At 34.9% G+C, this 14405-nt stretch overlaps 1 protein-coding gene and 1 pseudogene across 4 annotated transcripts in view; both read left to right on the top strand.

The window, feature by feature from the left end:
• LOC119510378 (SEC23 interacting protein) overlaps positions 1-14405 on the top strand; it is a 44519-nt gene that overhangs the window by 13814 nt on the left and 16300 nt on the right. For all 4 annotated transcript variants that reach the window (XM_037804662.1, XM_037804660.1, XM_037804661.1 and 1 more), the window contains exons 5-12: positions 2220-2309; positions 3907-4027; positions 5174-5263; positions 6811-6952; positions 8568-8776; positions 9135-9253; positions 9671-9823; positions 12201-12296. In XM_037804662.1, coding sequence (XP_037660590.1) covers positions 2220-2309; positions 3907-4027; positions 5174-5263; positions 6811-6952; positions 8568-8776; positions 9135-9253; positions 9671-9823; positions 12201-12296 — 1020 coding nt within the window. The remainder of the gene's footprint in view (positions 1-2219; positions 2310-3906; positions 4028-5173; positions 5264-6810; positions 6953-8567; positions 8777-9134; positions 9254-9670; positions 9824-12200; positions 12297-14405) is intronic.
• LOC119510656 lies at positions 10172-10815 on the top strand (annotated as a pseudogene).

Genomic DNA, 14405 nt, shown 5'->3' with positions numbered 1-14405 from the left:
TGTTTTTATTTGATGGAAATGTGATTATCTACTTAGAAAGTCAAAAGAACATCTAGAAATACCACTGGGACCAAAACAGGAATTTAACAAATCTGTGGATATAAAATTAACATACAAATTAATAATGTTCCTATACAATAGGACTAGCCAGTTAGAAACCATAATAGAAAAAGAAGATAAAATTTGCAATACAATAAAATTATAGGTTACATTGGGAAAAAATCCAACAAAAGATATACATGAACTTTATGGGAAAAAAAAATCACAAAACAAAATTGAACAAAAAAGATGACCTCCATAAGTGGAGCTAAACGTTATGTTTATAGATGCAGAATCTCAGTATTATGGAGATGCCAGCTCTTCTCAAATGATTTTATAAATTTTATGTAATCTCAATAAAGCACATTAGGGTTTTTGTTAAAATTTGCAAATCACTCCTAAATTTATACAGAAAATCAAAGGATCAAGACCATTTTGGAGAGTGACATGTGGAAACTTGTTCTGTCAGATAAGATTTATAAAGCTGTGAGTTGAAAGGGAGTGTGAAGAAGTGAAAATAATTCCTAGGGTGGTAGAAATTTTCTTTAAACATTTTTGTTTGTGATCTTGCTCTTAACTGTTATAAATAAACATGTTTAAAAATAAAAAAAGGCAAAGTGAGGAAGAGAGTCAAAGGGACAGAGGCTGATGGAGAGGAATTGTTAATAAATGATTATCCAAGGGACGAAAAGAAAACTAGAAGTATTTGACATGGTTGTCAGTCACTCTTACTAATTTAAAAAGTCTTCTTTTTGGACAGTGGGTGTTCCTTCTCAGCCTCTGCTCAATAAAAGTGGAGTAGGTCTTACTCCCTTGCTATGGTCTCTTTGAAATGCTCTTTTATTGTATGTTTGTTTTCTTTTTAACTTTTTTTTTCATACAGGTGATTTGAAAAAAGAAGGGAAAGTTAAAAAAAAAAAAAAAAAAAAAAAAAAAAAGAAAAAGACAAACAAGGGGAAAAAAAAAAAAAAAAAAGATGTAGTGCCCCCTTGAGGAGCCTGTGGAGAATGCAGGGGTATTCGCCTACCCCACCTCCATGGTTGCTAACATGACCATAGGCATAGGGGACTGGTGGTTTGATGGGTTTGAGCCCTCTACCATAAGTTTTACCCTTGGGAAGACGGTTGCTGCAAAGGAGAGGCTAGGCCCCCCTGTATTGTGCCTAAGAGTCTCCTCCTGAATGCCTCTTTGTTGCTCAGATGTGGCCCTCTCTCTCTGGCTAAGCCAACTTGAAAGGTGAAATCACTGCCCTCCCCCCTACGTGGGATCAGACACCCAGGGAAGTGAATCTCCCTGGCAACGTGGAATATGACTCCCAGGGAGGAATGTAGACCTGGCACCGTGGGACGGAGAACATCTTCTTGACCAAAAGGGGGATGTGAAAGGAAATGAAATAAGCTTCAGTGGCAGAGAGATTCCAAAAGGAGCCGAGAGGTCACTCTGGTGGGCACTCTTATGCACACTTTAGACAACCCTTTTTAGGTTCTAAAGAATTGGGGTAGCTGGTGGTGGATACCTGAAACTATCAAACTACAACCCAGAACCCATGAATCTCGAAGACAGTTGTATAAAAATGTAGCTTATGAGGGTGACAATGGGATTGGGAAAGCCATAAGGACCAAACACCACTTTGTCTAGTTTATGGATGGATGTGTAGAAAAGTAGGGGAGGGAAACAGACAGACAAAGGTACCCAGTGTTCTTTTTTACTTCAATTGCTCTTTTTCACTCTAATTATTATTCTTGTTATTTTTGTGTGTGTGCTAATGAAGGTGTCAGGGATTGATTTAGGTGATGAATGTACTATGTTCAGGAAGTGTTAGGAAATGGTTGAACAGTCAAAGCTTTGGAGTCAGAAAGTCCTAGGTGGGAGTAAAGCACAGTTCTTCCATTGCTGCTCACTAGTTGTCCAACTGTGTACTTAAACCTTCTAAACTTTCTCCTCTATACAATAGGAGTGATATTATTTAGGAGTGATTGAGAGTAATTAATTGAGTGAGGTAATGTATGCAAAGTGATCAGCACGGTACTATTATTTTTATCACCATTGTAGTTATTATTATCATTCTATTATCATAGTTATTATTATCATTGTAGTTATTATTATTATCTGCACACTTTACACTGAGGTGTGATATAGATTTGCCATGTTGGATTATGTGTTGTTTTCCAATATTGTAGGCTGAATATAAAAAAGCTGTAACTACAAATCAGTGGCACCGGAGATTAGAGTTTCCCAGTGGAGAGACAATTGTTATGCACAATCCTAAGGTAATGTCACTGTTTAAGATATTAAAGCATTAGGTTCCTTTTAAGTTTTCTTGGTGGATGTGTTTGATAAATGTTCATTTTTAATAGCATCTGCAGTGGGGAATATATTAATAACAAGTGCTTTCAAAATAATTGACTGTTCATTTTGATTATGGAAACAATACAACTTAAATTTTTTTCCCATGCAGTTTCCACTTTTGGCAACATGTTAGCTGAAGCTTAGTGTGCACCATAAATTGCTTGATAAATTTTTGCACTCGATCAGGGGTTGGCAAAATTTTATGTAAAGGGTAAGAGAATAAATATTTAAGGCCTTGTAAGCCATGTAGTGACAGCTACCCAGTTCTTCCATTGTAGTGTGAAAGCAGACATAGACAATACATAAATTAATAGGTGTGGCTGTGTTCCAGGAAACTTTATTTATAAAAACAAGTGGTAGGCTGCATTTGGGTTTGACCCCCTGTCCTTGAGGATGGTTTGTTTTTAACTTTGAAGTAAAAATGTGTCCTACTTCTTTTTATCTGTATTGTCTCCATGAATTTTTCTTGTTGTTTTTTTTTTAATATTGATTAGTGGTGTTCTCATTCTTTCATTTGTCATCCTTAAGCTCTCTGAGCTCCAGGTTTATCACCTGCAATAATATTTATCTCCCAGAGTTATATTTTAGATGAAGTGATTTATGTAGAAGTGTCTAGCACAGTGCTTGACACATGGTAGTTTCTTAGAACATAGTTTTCTTTTTACAGAAAAGTGTGAAGAGGAAGCAAAAATAACTCATAATCTTAACCACCCCATCATCCTTTTTGATTCTAAAATAAAATAAAAACATTCATATGCCAACAAAATTTAAACAGTAAAAAAACCCAGAGGCAGCAGCCTCTTTAAGATCCACAGTCGGATGCAGCCCTCTTCCCCATACTGTTGACACCCCCTTTAATATGAATTAAAAAAAAAGAACTGTTAAACTAAAAATAAAAGCCTCCTCTCCCTGAACTCCCTGTGTTTTCTCCTCCTAAAGGTAATGACTCTTTTAACTTTTTGATTTTTAAATAAACACGAATTTTTGAATACCCTAAAGCATACATTCTTTGTTTTTTTCCCCTGCATGGCACAGGGATAAATGTAATACAGTTGATTTAACGGAATAGATTTCTTTCTAAAAAGTGGTGTGTATAAGTCAATTTTTGCCATTGAAATTGAATTTACAAATTGACACTCTTCCTATGTAAAGAATTTAGCTTTACATGTTTTTATAAGACAAAGACCCCTCTATTGCAGGTAACTTTCCTTAATTTCTTATGTATAAACTTGAATTTTTAAGTTAGATTTTTAAATCAAGATATACTACTTCTGATTTAATTGTATTATATTCTAACATAAGCATTGAAAATAATGCCGTTGGTTTGCTTGCATTAATGGTTAATCAGCTCTAACACACCCCTTATAAAATTGGTTTTCGGGCAATAGTACTAACACTTGATTTATGAATTATCCTTACTATCAAGTAGTCTATTATGTTTTGGGATAAATGACATAGCCCACAATGGGAAAGAATTTGGTCATAATTTTGTCACAATTCTACTGTTGTATTTTGAAGGTTATTGTTCAGTTCCAGCCTTCCTCAGTGCCAGATGAATGGGGGACCACACAGGATGGACAGACAAGGCCCAGGGTTGTAAAACGTGGAATTGATGATAACCTTGATGAAATTCCTGATGGTGTGTATAGTTTGTTTAGGACTGAGGTGCATTTTAGTTTTCTCTATTTTAGTACCATTCTTTCAAATGATGAAAAAAAGAAATACAATTATTAGAATTATCTGTCATAATGTACAGAAATCAGCCTGTTTTGCACATATTTTTCCTTTTAATTTTATTACTTTGATATCTTTTTTATTTTTAAATTTAGAATTCTGTTGAAGTACAAATCTCAAAATATCAATTTTCAAATATGTATTATTCTGAAAAAGCACTTTATTGGTTGAAACTAAATCTCTGGCAATACTTTTAGATTTGTTTTTTTTATACCTCATCTAGTTTGTATTACTCTAGTGCAGGTGTTGGCAAACTTTTTCTGTAAAGAGTGAGATGGTGAATATTTTAGGCTTTGTGGGCCATGTGGATTCTGTTGGAACAACTCAACTCTGCTATTGTGTGAAAGCAACTACAGACAATATGTAAATAACTGTGCTCCAATAAAACTTTATTTAAAAAACAGGCGGTAAGCTGGATTTGGTCCAGGGGCCATAGTTTGCCAACTTTAGTGTATGTGTTTTAGATTCTCATATTATGTCATTTAAAGTATGCATTATACTTTGACAATCATTTATATTTCATATTTGTTTCATTGTCTTATATATGTATAAAATAAATAGGTACTTTTTATGAAATCTGAATGAGATAACTAGAAAAGAAGAAATAGTAGATTTAACTTGGAGATGTTCCTTGAGTATGTCTGAATCTTACAAATCAAGGGGAAGGATTTTGGGAAAAGATTTCTAAGTTTTATATTGGTAAGTTGATTCTCCATGTAGGGTTTGGTGCCCTGCTAAGTTCTAAAAAAATTGAGATTATGGAACCTAGAAGTACAGAGTTTCTTATCACTGCATGCTGATAGCCTCTGGGAAAAGAGAACCTGCTTCTCCAGGTCTTGGGCCAGTTCACTGTTATTTGCCAAGATGGACTTGGAACTTTGTCCCTCTAATTTACTGGATGGTAATGAGGCTTATTGGAATGCTCAGGAGTTTCTTTGGCAAGTTTGTACATGACAAAGGGTTATCTAGAATGTTACAATTCCATTAAGAAAACCCAAATGAATTCCCAGCATTTACTTATTTATATGTGTGTGTGTCTTTATTTTTATAGGAGAAATGCCTCAGATTGACCATTTGGTGTTCATGGTACACGGCATTGGACCAGTGTGTGACTTGCGCTTTAGAAGCATTATTGAATGCGGTAAGTGTTAGCAGATTTTATTTAATGGAATGAATTGAGAACTAAAAGAAGAGCTCTTAATGTTCAGTTTTAGGATAGTTCTCTCTCTCTGCTTCTTTTTTTTTTAAGTGCAGTTTTATTGGGATATATTCACATAACATACAATCATCTAAAGTGTATAATCAGTTGTTCACAATATCATAAAGTTGTGCATTCATCACCAGAATCAATTTTTGAACATTTTCCTTATTCCAAAATAAAAATAAAAGCAAAAAAGAACATCTAAAACTTTCCATCCCCTCCATCCCACCTAATTCATCTATTTTTGTCCCCATTTTTCCACTCATCTGTCCATACACTGGCTGAAGGGAGTGTGAGCCACAAGGTTTTCACAATCACACAGTCACACTATGCAAACTACATAGTTAAACAATCGTATTCAAGAATCAAGGTCACTGGGTTGCAGTTTGATAGTTTCGGGTATTTCCTTCTAGTTATTCCAATACATTAAAACCGAAAAAGGATTATGTATATAGTGCACAAAAATGCCCACCAGAGTGACCTCTCGACTCCATTTGAAATCTCTCAGCCACTGAAGCTTTATTTCGTTTCACTGCACATCCCCCTTTTGGTCAAGAAGATGTTCTCAATTCCACACTGCCAGGTCCAGATTCATCCCCCGGAGTCATTTCCTGCTTTGCCAGCGGGATTTACTCCCCTGGGTGTCATGTCTTACGTAGAGGGGAGGGCAGTGAGTTCACCTCCCGAGTGGGCTTAGAGAGAGAGGGGGCCACATCTGTTGCTCTATGCTTCTTGCTTCTGAGAGTCTGTAGGAGGCAGATTTAAATGATCATTGGAACAAATTAATTTGTTTTTGATTTGTTCTGATGACATGTCTAACTTACAAAATCATAGACTCTGAAAAATTAAAAAGATTCTTGGAAACAGTTTAGTCTAGCCTTTCTGTCAGCCTCTGTCTAAGCATATCCAGCAACTCAGAATGCTTGTGCACTGAACTTACTTACAATGAGGTTTAGTTGTGAGAGGTTATTCAATGAAACTGTGAATTTACCTGTTTTACTAAGATTTTTCAAGTTTTATTTTTATGTTTTATAAGAATGGTTCATATTTCTTGTATACTTGGTATGTGCCAAGTACCTAGCATGTATTATATCATTACCCTTTATAAACTTTTAGGTGAGGAACTGAGGCTCGAGGGGTCGAGTTACCTCTTCTTGTCACAGTCAGTAGGCGGCAGAGCAGGAACCTTAAGCAGGTAGTTTCACTGTGGAGTCTGTGCCCACGGTGCCATGCTGCTCCCAGTAGTAGTAGCTAAATTAATGTTTTTCAATACATACCCATAAAATAATGAAAAGCTACAAAGAGCCTCCTAAAGGTTGGTTATCTTTTTTTGATGAATTTTTTCATTTATTTTTCCTTGAAAAATTTATCTTTAGGTTATAAAAAAAATCGACATACTTGAGGTAATTGCTAATTAGGAAAGTTTAATCAATTTAATTTCTTTATCTTACCTAATTGTTCTTCTTTTTTTGTTTGTGTTTTTGAAGTGGATGATTTTAGGGTGGTTTCTCTCAAATTGCTGCGGACACATTTCAAGAAATCTTTAGATGATCAGAAAGTAAGCAGAGTGGAATTCCTTCCAGTTCATTGGCATAGTTCCCTGGGTGGGGATGCCACAGGTGTTGACAGGTTTGTGGATTTTAATAACTTATGTCTTAGATTAGTCAAACTTAGATTCAAAATTTAAACCCATAATTTGAAATAGTTTATTATGACATTGAACAATACGTTTCTTATTTTATTGAATACTTGCTCAGATACATGATTAAATACTAAGTTTGTGTGAGTGTGTGTGTATATGTGTGTGTATATATGTATTTTAAACTTGTTCCTGTTGTAAATCTTTAAGAGAATAAAAGAGAGTTAAGCCAGTTTTGAAGTACTATTCTAATCTATGGTGGCTTAGAAGGGAGCTATTAGGACAGTGCATAGTACACTGGAGAAAAAGCAGTAAAAGATAAGGTCTTATATAAGGAGATAATACACAGAAGACAGTTTATGAAGAGTACTATTTGATTTTTGGTAAAATCTGTAGTATAAGATAGGCATATGGTTGTTAAGTTTCATATAAATGATCTGGTGGTTAAATCTTATACTGTAATTAAGGTTTATTGAATGACTTGGGTATGCAAGGACAACTATTTCTAGAAAATATACACAGATTGGTTAGAACGATTGAAAATTTAAGAATTTTAAAAACTAAATCATAGACTGTTATATTGTTCCATTTAGATCAGATTTTTCAGCCTTGGCACTGTTGACATTTTGGGCCAAATGATTCTTTGTTTTATTATATACTTGCTCTGATGCATGATTAAATGCTGGCTGTTAAGTTTATAATTTTTTCTTCCTATGTAAAGGAATATGTTTTTTTACTTTTATTTTTTTAGTTTGTTCCTATTGTAAATATTTAAGAGAAACTCAGAAATTTAAGTCAGTTTTAAAGTACTAGTCTAATCTAGAATTGTTTAGTCAGGGGGCTTTGTCCTGTAGAGTATAGGATATTTAGCACCATCCCCAGCCTCCTCTATACAGTAGATAGCAGTAATGATATCCCCTTTGCCATTGTGACAATCAAATATATCTCCAGATGTTGCAAGATATCCCCTGGGAGGCAAAATGCCCCTGACTGAGAACCTCTGATTTAGATGCTCTTGATAGGACAGTTCTTTGTTGTGCAAGAGTGTTGTGTGCATTGGAGACCATTCAGCATCCTTTGAATATGCCCCCTGAATGCCAGTAGCACTTGCGAGGCACTGCGACACTAAAATGCTCCTACACAGTTTTGAATGCTCCCACTTAAGAACCATGGATAGTACTTATGCTCAAATCAGGAAAGATTTCCATTCTCTATAGAGTCTTTCTTACTCCTTGTTACATTCTCTACTATAGTCTTTTCTACCCATGATTTTTATCAGGTATCCTAATTTTCAGTTATTTGGAAGAAAAATGGAAGATTAGTCCTTCCTGTTTAAAACTAAAATTAAAATCTTTGTGTATGCCTTATTTTATATAACAGAACTCTTTAGAGGGTCCCCAAATGCGTAGTAAGTTACAGGTATAAATAACTCTTTTGCTTTATTCTATTTATTTATAATAACTTTGTATACAGAGTCAGTTCATAATTAATCTGTGGAGTTTTTTTTAACTCAGTATATTTTTGGGAATCAAAATCTAAATGTTTTAAAAATCAACAGATTTATGGTGGATACTGACTGAATATACTTTTTTTTTTTTTAAACAGGAATATTAAGAAGATCACTTTACCAAGTATTGGTCGGTTCCGTCATTTTACCAATGAAACCTTGCTGGATGTTTTATTTTACAATAGCCCCACCTACTGTCAGACGATTGTGGAAAAAGTGGGAATGGAGATAAACCGTCTGCATGCACTCTTTATGAGTCGGAACCCAGACTTCAAAGGAAGGGTCTCTGTTGCTGGTCATAGTTTAGGTAAAACTATCCAATATGCACTTGAAACATTATTTTTCTTGAGTCATCACTGCTTTCAGTGTGGGTGACATTGCTAGTATAAGATTTAAAATTATAGATGTTAAGTTTTCTAATGGGGAGAAGTTAATGCTTTGAGTTCAGATTCTGCCTTTGTTATTCATTTTGATATCACCTAGGAAAGCTTTATTATAATTACCAAACTTATTATGGTGTTTGATGAAAAAAGAATCCTCTTTATTAAATCTTAACGTCTATCTTTTGTGTGACTTCTGCCTATGAACTTTGAAAATGATGTAGGAGAATTTAGTGTTACAAAAGCATTTGGTACATTACTAAGCAAAATGCTTCTTTTTCTTAGGTTCTTTAATATTGTTTGACATACTGTCTAATCAAAAAGATTTGAATTTATCAAAGTCTCCTGGGACTCTTGCTGTTGCTAATGGAGTTGTGAAGCAACCACCTATTCAAGAAAAGCAGGTATGTCTGCATGTGGCCTCATTAAAATTTAAATTTAGAGTTGGAGGTGAACAGTTTCCTCAATCTGAACTGATTTCTTGAAATGTTTGTATATATTAAAATATACTGAGATTTAGAAATGTAGTAGAATCCTATAGCTAGTTGTTTGACTTTCTCATTTAACTTTTCTTCCTTATGGATTATAAATTTATATGAAAGAAAGTTTTTTTTTTGAAGAGTGAATTATTGTAGGAACTGGGAGCCAGAGTGATTTATTAAATTTATATACTTTTCAGCATATTCAAACTCTGGATGGCAAAGTAGCTAAAATTATGGTTTGTGTGCAAGCAAAATTAAGACTTTTCTATAAGTCAGGAAAGATACTTTATGGGAATATTTCTGGGCCTTGTGATGTTCTTCCTGTTTTTCTTTTTTAAGATGACTGAAGAGCCAAAGCTGACTTTGAATGAATCTTGTGACCTTGATGTTGAAAATGAAGAAGTCTTAACTTTGCAAGAAACTCTTGAAGCACTTAGCCTGTCTGAATATGTTAGCACTTTTGAAAAGGAAAAGATTGATATGGAATCCTTGGTATTGATGATAGTTTGATTCATTTTTGTTTAAAATTGTTTTCCCTATGTATAAGATTGAAAATTAACAGTGATTTAGGCCCCAGGCTCGTGGTGCCCTATTGGGCTTGAGCCAAGAGACCCCATGGAGCCAGTGTGCTCCTACTTGCAGGGGAGGGCAGAGGGCATGGGGCTGGCCAGGCTATGGTGGTTGCTCTTTCTCTTTTACTTTCCATCCCTCTGGGCCAGCATGCTGGTGCAGTTACCTAAGCAATAGTTGGTGAAAGATTTCAGTCCTTGCATCAGTTGCTATGTCTTTAAAGGGTGTCTATCATGCTGATTGTGGTGATGGAATGCCTCCATAACCTTTTATCAGACTTGTATTGTTCAGCACTTTTAGGATAGCAATGATTGTCCAAGGTGTGGCAACCAAGTTCTTGAGGTATCCATTAGAAATGTTGAGATTGGATAATACATTAGAGAAAACGATATTTACACTAGTCCTTGGACTAGAACAAGAACTTGAGCTTGAAGAAAAATAAGGCTCAAAAAAATGGAAAAGATGATGCTTCAAAAGTTGACAAACCTAAAGAAGATGAAGAAGGTGATAAAAATCAAGATGATAAAAGATTATCACAGAAGTGACCCACAAACTGCTCTATATCTAGAATGTTTACATAATAATGGTCAGGGGACAATATAATGAAGAAATGCATCCAGTGTTCTACACATGTAACTGTGGGAACTATTAAAATCTTTCTAATTAAAAAACAAAAACTTCTTAGTTCTTATGAGTTTGATGTGTTGTGCATTGGTGAAATTATGGGGAAGGATCATACTATGGAATTCATCTACTTGACAAGATGATGACTAAGAGGCAAAAACTTGCAGGGTCTTAACTGCAGCTTCACAAATCTGTTCTCGGATGGCCCTTTCTATCAGTCATACCCTGTGGTATAGCAGTACCAACCAAGAATTAATTTTGGTTACACCAAGGAGCCTAGATCCAACTGATTGTGCAGTAAAGGGTGTGTGGATAGAAGGACACATTTGGAATTTTAGCATCCATATAAGGCTATTGGCTGACTCTTAAATTTTCAGTTGCATCTATGTTTCTTCTATTAAGAGCAAACCAAGTGCCATTCTGATTAAAACAAAACAAAACAATTGATTTAGGCACTTGTATATCAAAATATATTCCATGTAAGTAAAAGATTTAAATGTTAAAAAAATTATAAACACAGGTGAAATTTTTTTTTATAATCAGAGAAGACTTTTCTAAGTATGACACAAAACTCAGAAGCCATAAAGTGAAAAAAAAAAATGTATAGTAGAAGACCCCATAAACAACATCAAAAGGGCAATGATAAATTAGGAAAAATGTTTGGAACATGCATTTACAGACAAAGGACTTATTTCCTTAATAGTCAAGGCTTCTACAAATAAGTTACAAAAAGAACATCAACCCGATGGGAAAATAAGCAAAGACTAAGACCAGATGGCTCACAGAAAAGGAAATTACAAACGGCTTCTGTCTTCTAACTTGTGGTAACTCTTATTAAAAAGAGAAATACAAATTAAAAGTACAGTGAGATTTTTTTTTAACCTACCAGCACGTTTGATGATATACTCTGTAGCCTGGATGAGGGATTATAGACACTGTTACATTTATTGTAGGTGGAAGTATAAATTGTTACAACTTCTGTGGAGGGCAGTTTAGCAGTATCTTTTAAAATATAAGAAGTACATACCATTGCTGGGAATACTTCTTAGAGAGATATTCACACAAGAATTCATCTACAAGGATACTTGGCGCAGCATTGTTTGTAATAGCAAAACCTTGGAAACACCTCCAGTATTCACTGGTAGGGCACTAGTTAAGTCAGTTGTGGTGCATCCACATGATGGAGTGCCTGGCAGCTGGTGAATGAATGAGGAAGAGATTCTAGCCTAAAATGATCTTTAGAATCCCTTACATGAAAAGAGCAAAGCTTAGTACACACAAACACATACATAAAAGCATGGAGATGCTGTGTGTACATAAGATATCTGGAAGAAGAGCAAATTGTCAGCAGCTGCTGCTGAGAGAATTGAGTAGTTGCGACAGGAGTGGAGACTTCATTGTATGCTTGATTATAGCTTTTAAACTTTCTACAACATGCATGTATTTTCTTTTAAAAATGGATAGAATGATTTAGATGAAGAGACCAAAGATTCTACAGCCTAAACCAATGTATGACTTAAACATGCAAAAAAAAAAAAAAAAAAGAGCTTTATAAGTGACTGGATCTTAAATTGCTTCAGATGATATTGTTTCTTTTTATAATTTTCTTATTCCAATTTCAATTCGTTTATCACACCATCAAATGATGAATATGATTCTTTGTTTCCTTTTAAAGCTGATGTGTACAGTCGATGACCTGAAGGAAATGGGCATTCCCCTTGGACCCAGAAAGAAGATAGCTAACTTTGTCAAACATAAAGCAGACAAACAGGTAAAGTTCAACTCTGCCTTAACAAAAAAGTCTCATTTTGAGACTAGCATGTTTATACTTTGGAAGTTTTTGTTAACACTAAAAGGGCCAAGCAAGCTAGTTTGCTCTCTACCTAGAGCACAGTAATGGAGTTGATAGAAACCCAGACTTTGGAGTCTGTCAGAACTGGGTTGAAATCCCAGTTAGGTTTTCCCAGTACTGAGAGGTCCTGGGATATAGGACTTTCAGTATTAGAACTGCTGTTTCCTGGTACAAAATTGGGAAAGTCTTGGGCAAAATGGGATGAGTGACCAACCGCTCCCAGTTCTGAATTCACACAACTAATTCCCAGTTTGACCACTTGTTACTTGCGTATACTTGAGCAATTTGCTTCCCTTTTCTGATCCTTGATGTCTTTCATTTCCTCATAGGGAGGGAGTGAGGATGAAGTAAATGCACATAAAGCAAAATGTTAGCTCAGTTTCTTTTGTACCAATCCTTCTCAATCTAAAGGGATGAGGAAACATGTCTTATTAAGTAAGAACCAAAAAGCAGAAATTCTAAACAATACAAAACAAGAATAGCAACAACAACAAAAAAGCATTTAAAAAGAAATAAAACCACTGGGGAAACTCACTTGTATTTAATTTTAATTTATTGTTTAAATTAATTTTATAGAAATTTTATAATTGTAAAAATTATTAATACTTAGGGTGGCTGTTTAATGTTATTTTTATTGTTGACATGGTCTTTGATGATCCTTCCATGATTTGAACTTCTTTGGTTCTTTGATTTGTGCTACTATTTGGAACTTAAATATGCTACTGCTTTTTTTGTAATATGGCTGTTTTTTTTTCTGAGTTTAAGGAATTGAGTCATTCACCTTTTTCACTGAGTATCTCTTATGGGTCAGGTACTGTGCTCACTCCTTAAAATTTAGAGATGAGTAAGGGCATACATAGAGGGTGCGGAGTGACCTCAGATTATGATACCTCAGTCCTGTTAGAGGGCTGTCTGTGCTGTCAGAGCCAATGAGGGGTGGCAGTTCTGGCCCCGGGAGAGAGGGATTGGGGTTTTACTGTTTATTGGATCATATAATGTCAGTTCACAAAGTGCTCTTCATCTCGGTTGAGCTCACAACAGCCTTCAGAGTCCATCCAAGGTATTAATCCCTGATGAACACGTTTGTTAAACCTAGAGTAGGATCCAAGTGTTATAGTGTTTCTTTACATCAGGGTGGATACTCCATGCGTAAGAACATTTGTCTCCGTGTATACATCAGTGAAACTCACATCTGTGTTAAACACACATATACACACACACATACAACGAGAAAACAAGAAGCTAGCTATGTTTTCAGGCCCTACATTGGGTCTTGATTTTACCCTGTAACAAAAAAGAAAAAAAGCAGAAAGTATTCTATAGTTTTTGAAAAATTTCTGAAAGGAACCCAGTTTATAGACTGCAGTTACTTGGATATATAAATTATGGCATTATAAGAATGTTTTGAAAGGAGTAAAAATCTGTAAAGTGATCTTATTTTTAAAATTCAAAAGTCATTGCCTCTTAATGAACCATGAAATTTTCTCAGCCAAGTTCCCAGTGTTCACTTTAGTTTTTCACAGATAACAAGGTGCTGCCAGATCAATATAAGTAACATAATGTGATGTGTCCTATTGACTTACTGTAACCGGAATAATGGAACCAAAATTAGCCAATTATTTTATAAGGAGATCAAATATTTGTGGCCTGTGCTTTTTTTTTTTCCTTCCTTTTTTTTATCTTTGTAAATCATGTTACTGTTGGGAATATTGATAGCCAAAAGTATGTGTATGTTGGTTCACTTAGTTTTAAATTACTGTTTGTGGCTGGGGAAACAAAACAATTATTGGCAAAAGGAGACTTTATGATCTCTTTTAGACAGCTCTCTTCTCATCAACTTAGAACGTTAAGTTCTGTGACAGTAATGGGAGATATTTCTGGGTAAGAATGTAAATTTAAACTGAAGAGCACTGAAAATATTCTTCATTTTGGATTTTAGACTTAATTTTGTGCTGCCTCCAAAGGGCAGAGATAACCAAATATGCTGTTTGGTGGTAGGTAGCTCAGCTTGTGAAACTTGAGTTCACA

The sequence above is a fragment of the Choloepus didactylus genome, chromosome 15 (assembly GCF_015220235.1).
Source record: "Choloepus didactylus isolate mChoDid1 chromosome 15, mChoDid1.pri, whole genome shotgun sequence".
Taxonomy (NCBI): Eukaryota; Metazoa; Chordata; class Mammalia; order Pilosa; family Megalonychidae; genus Choloepus; species Choloepus didactylus.
Note: the sequence above shows the minus strand (reverse complement) of the source record. Positions and strands in the feature narration are given on the sequence as shown.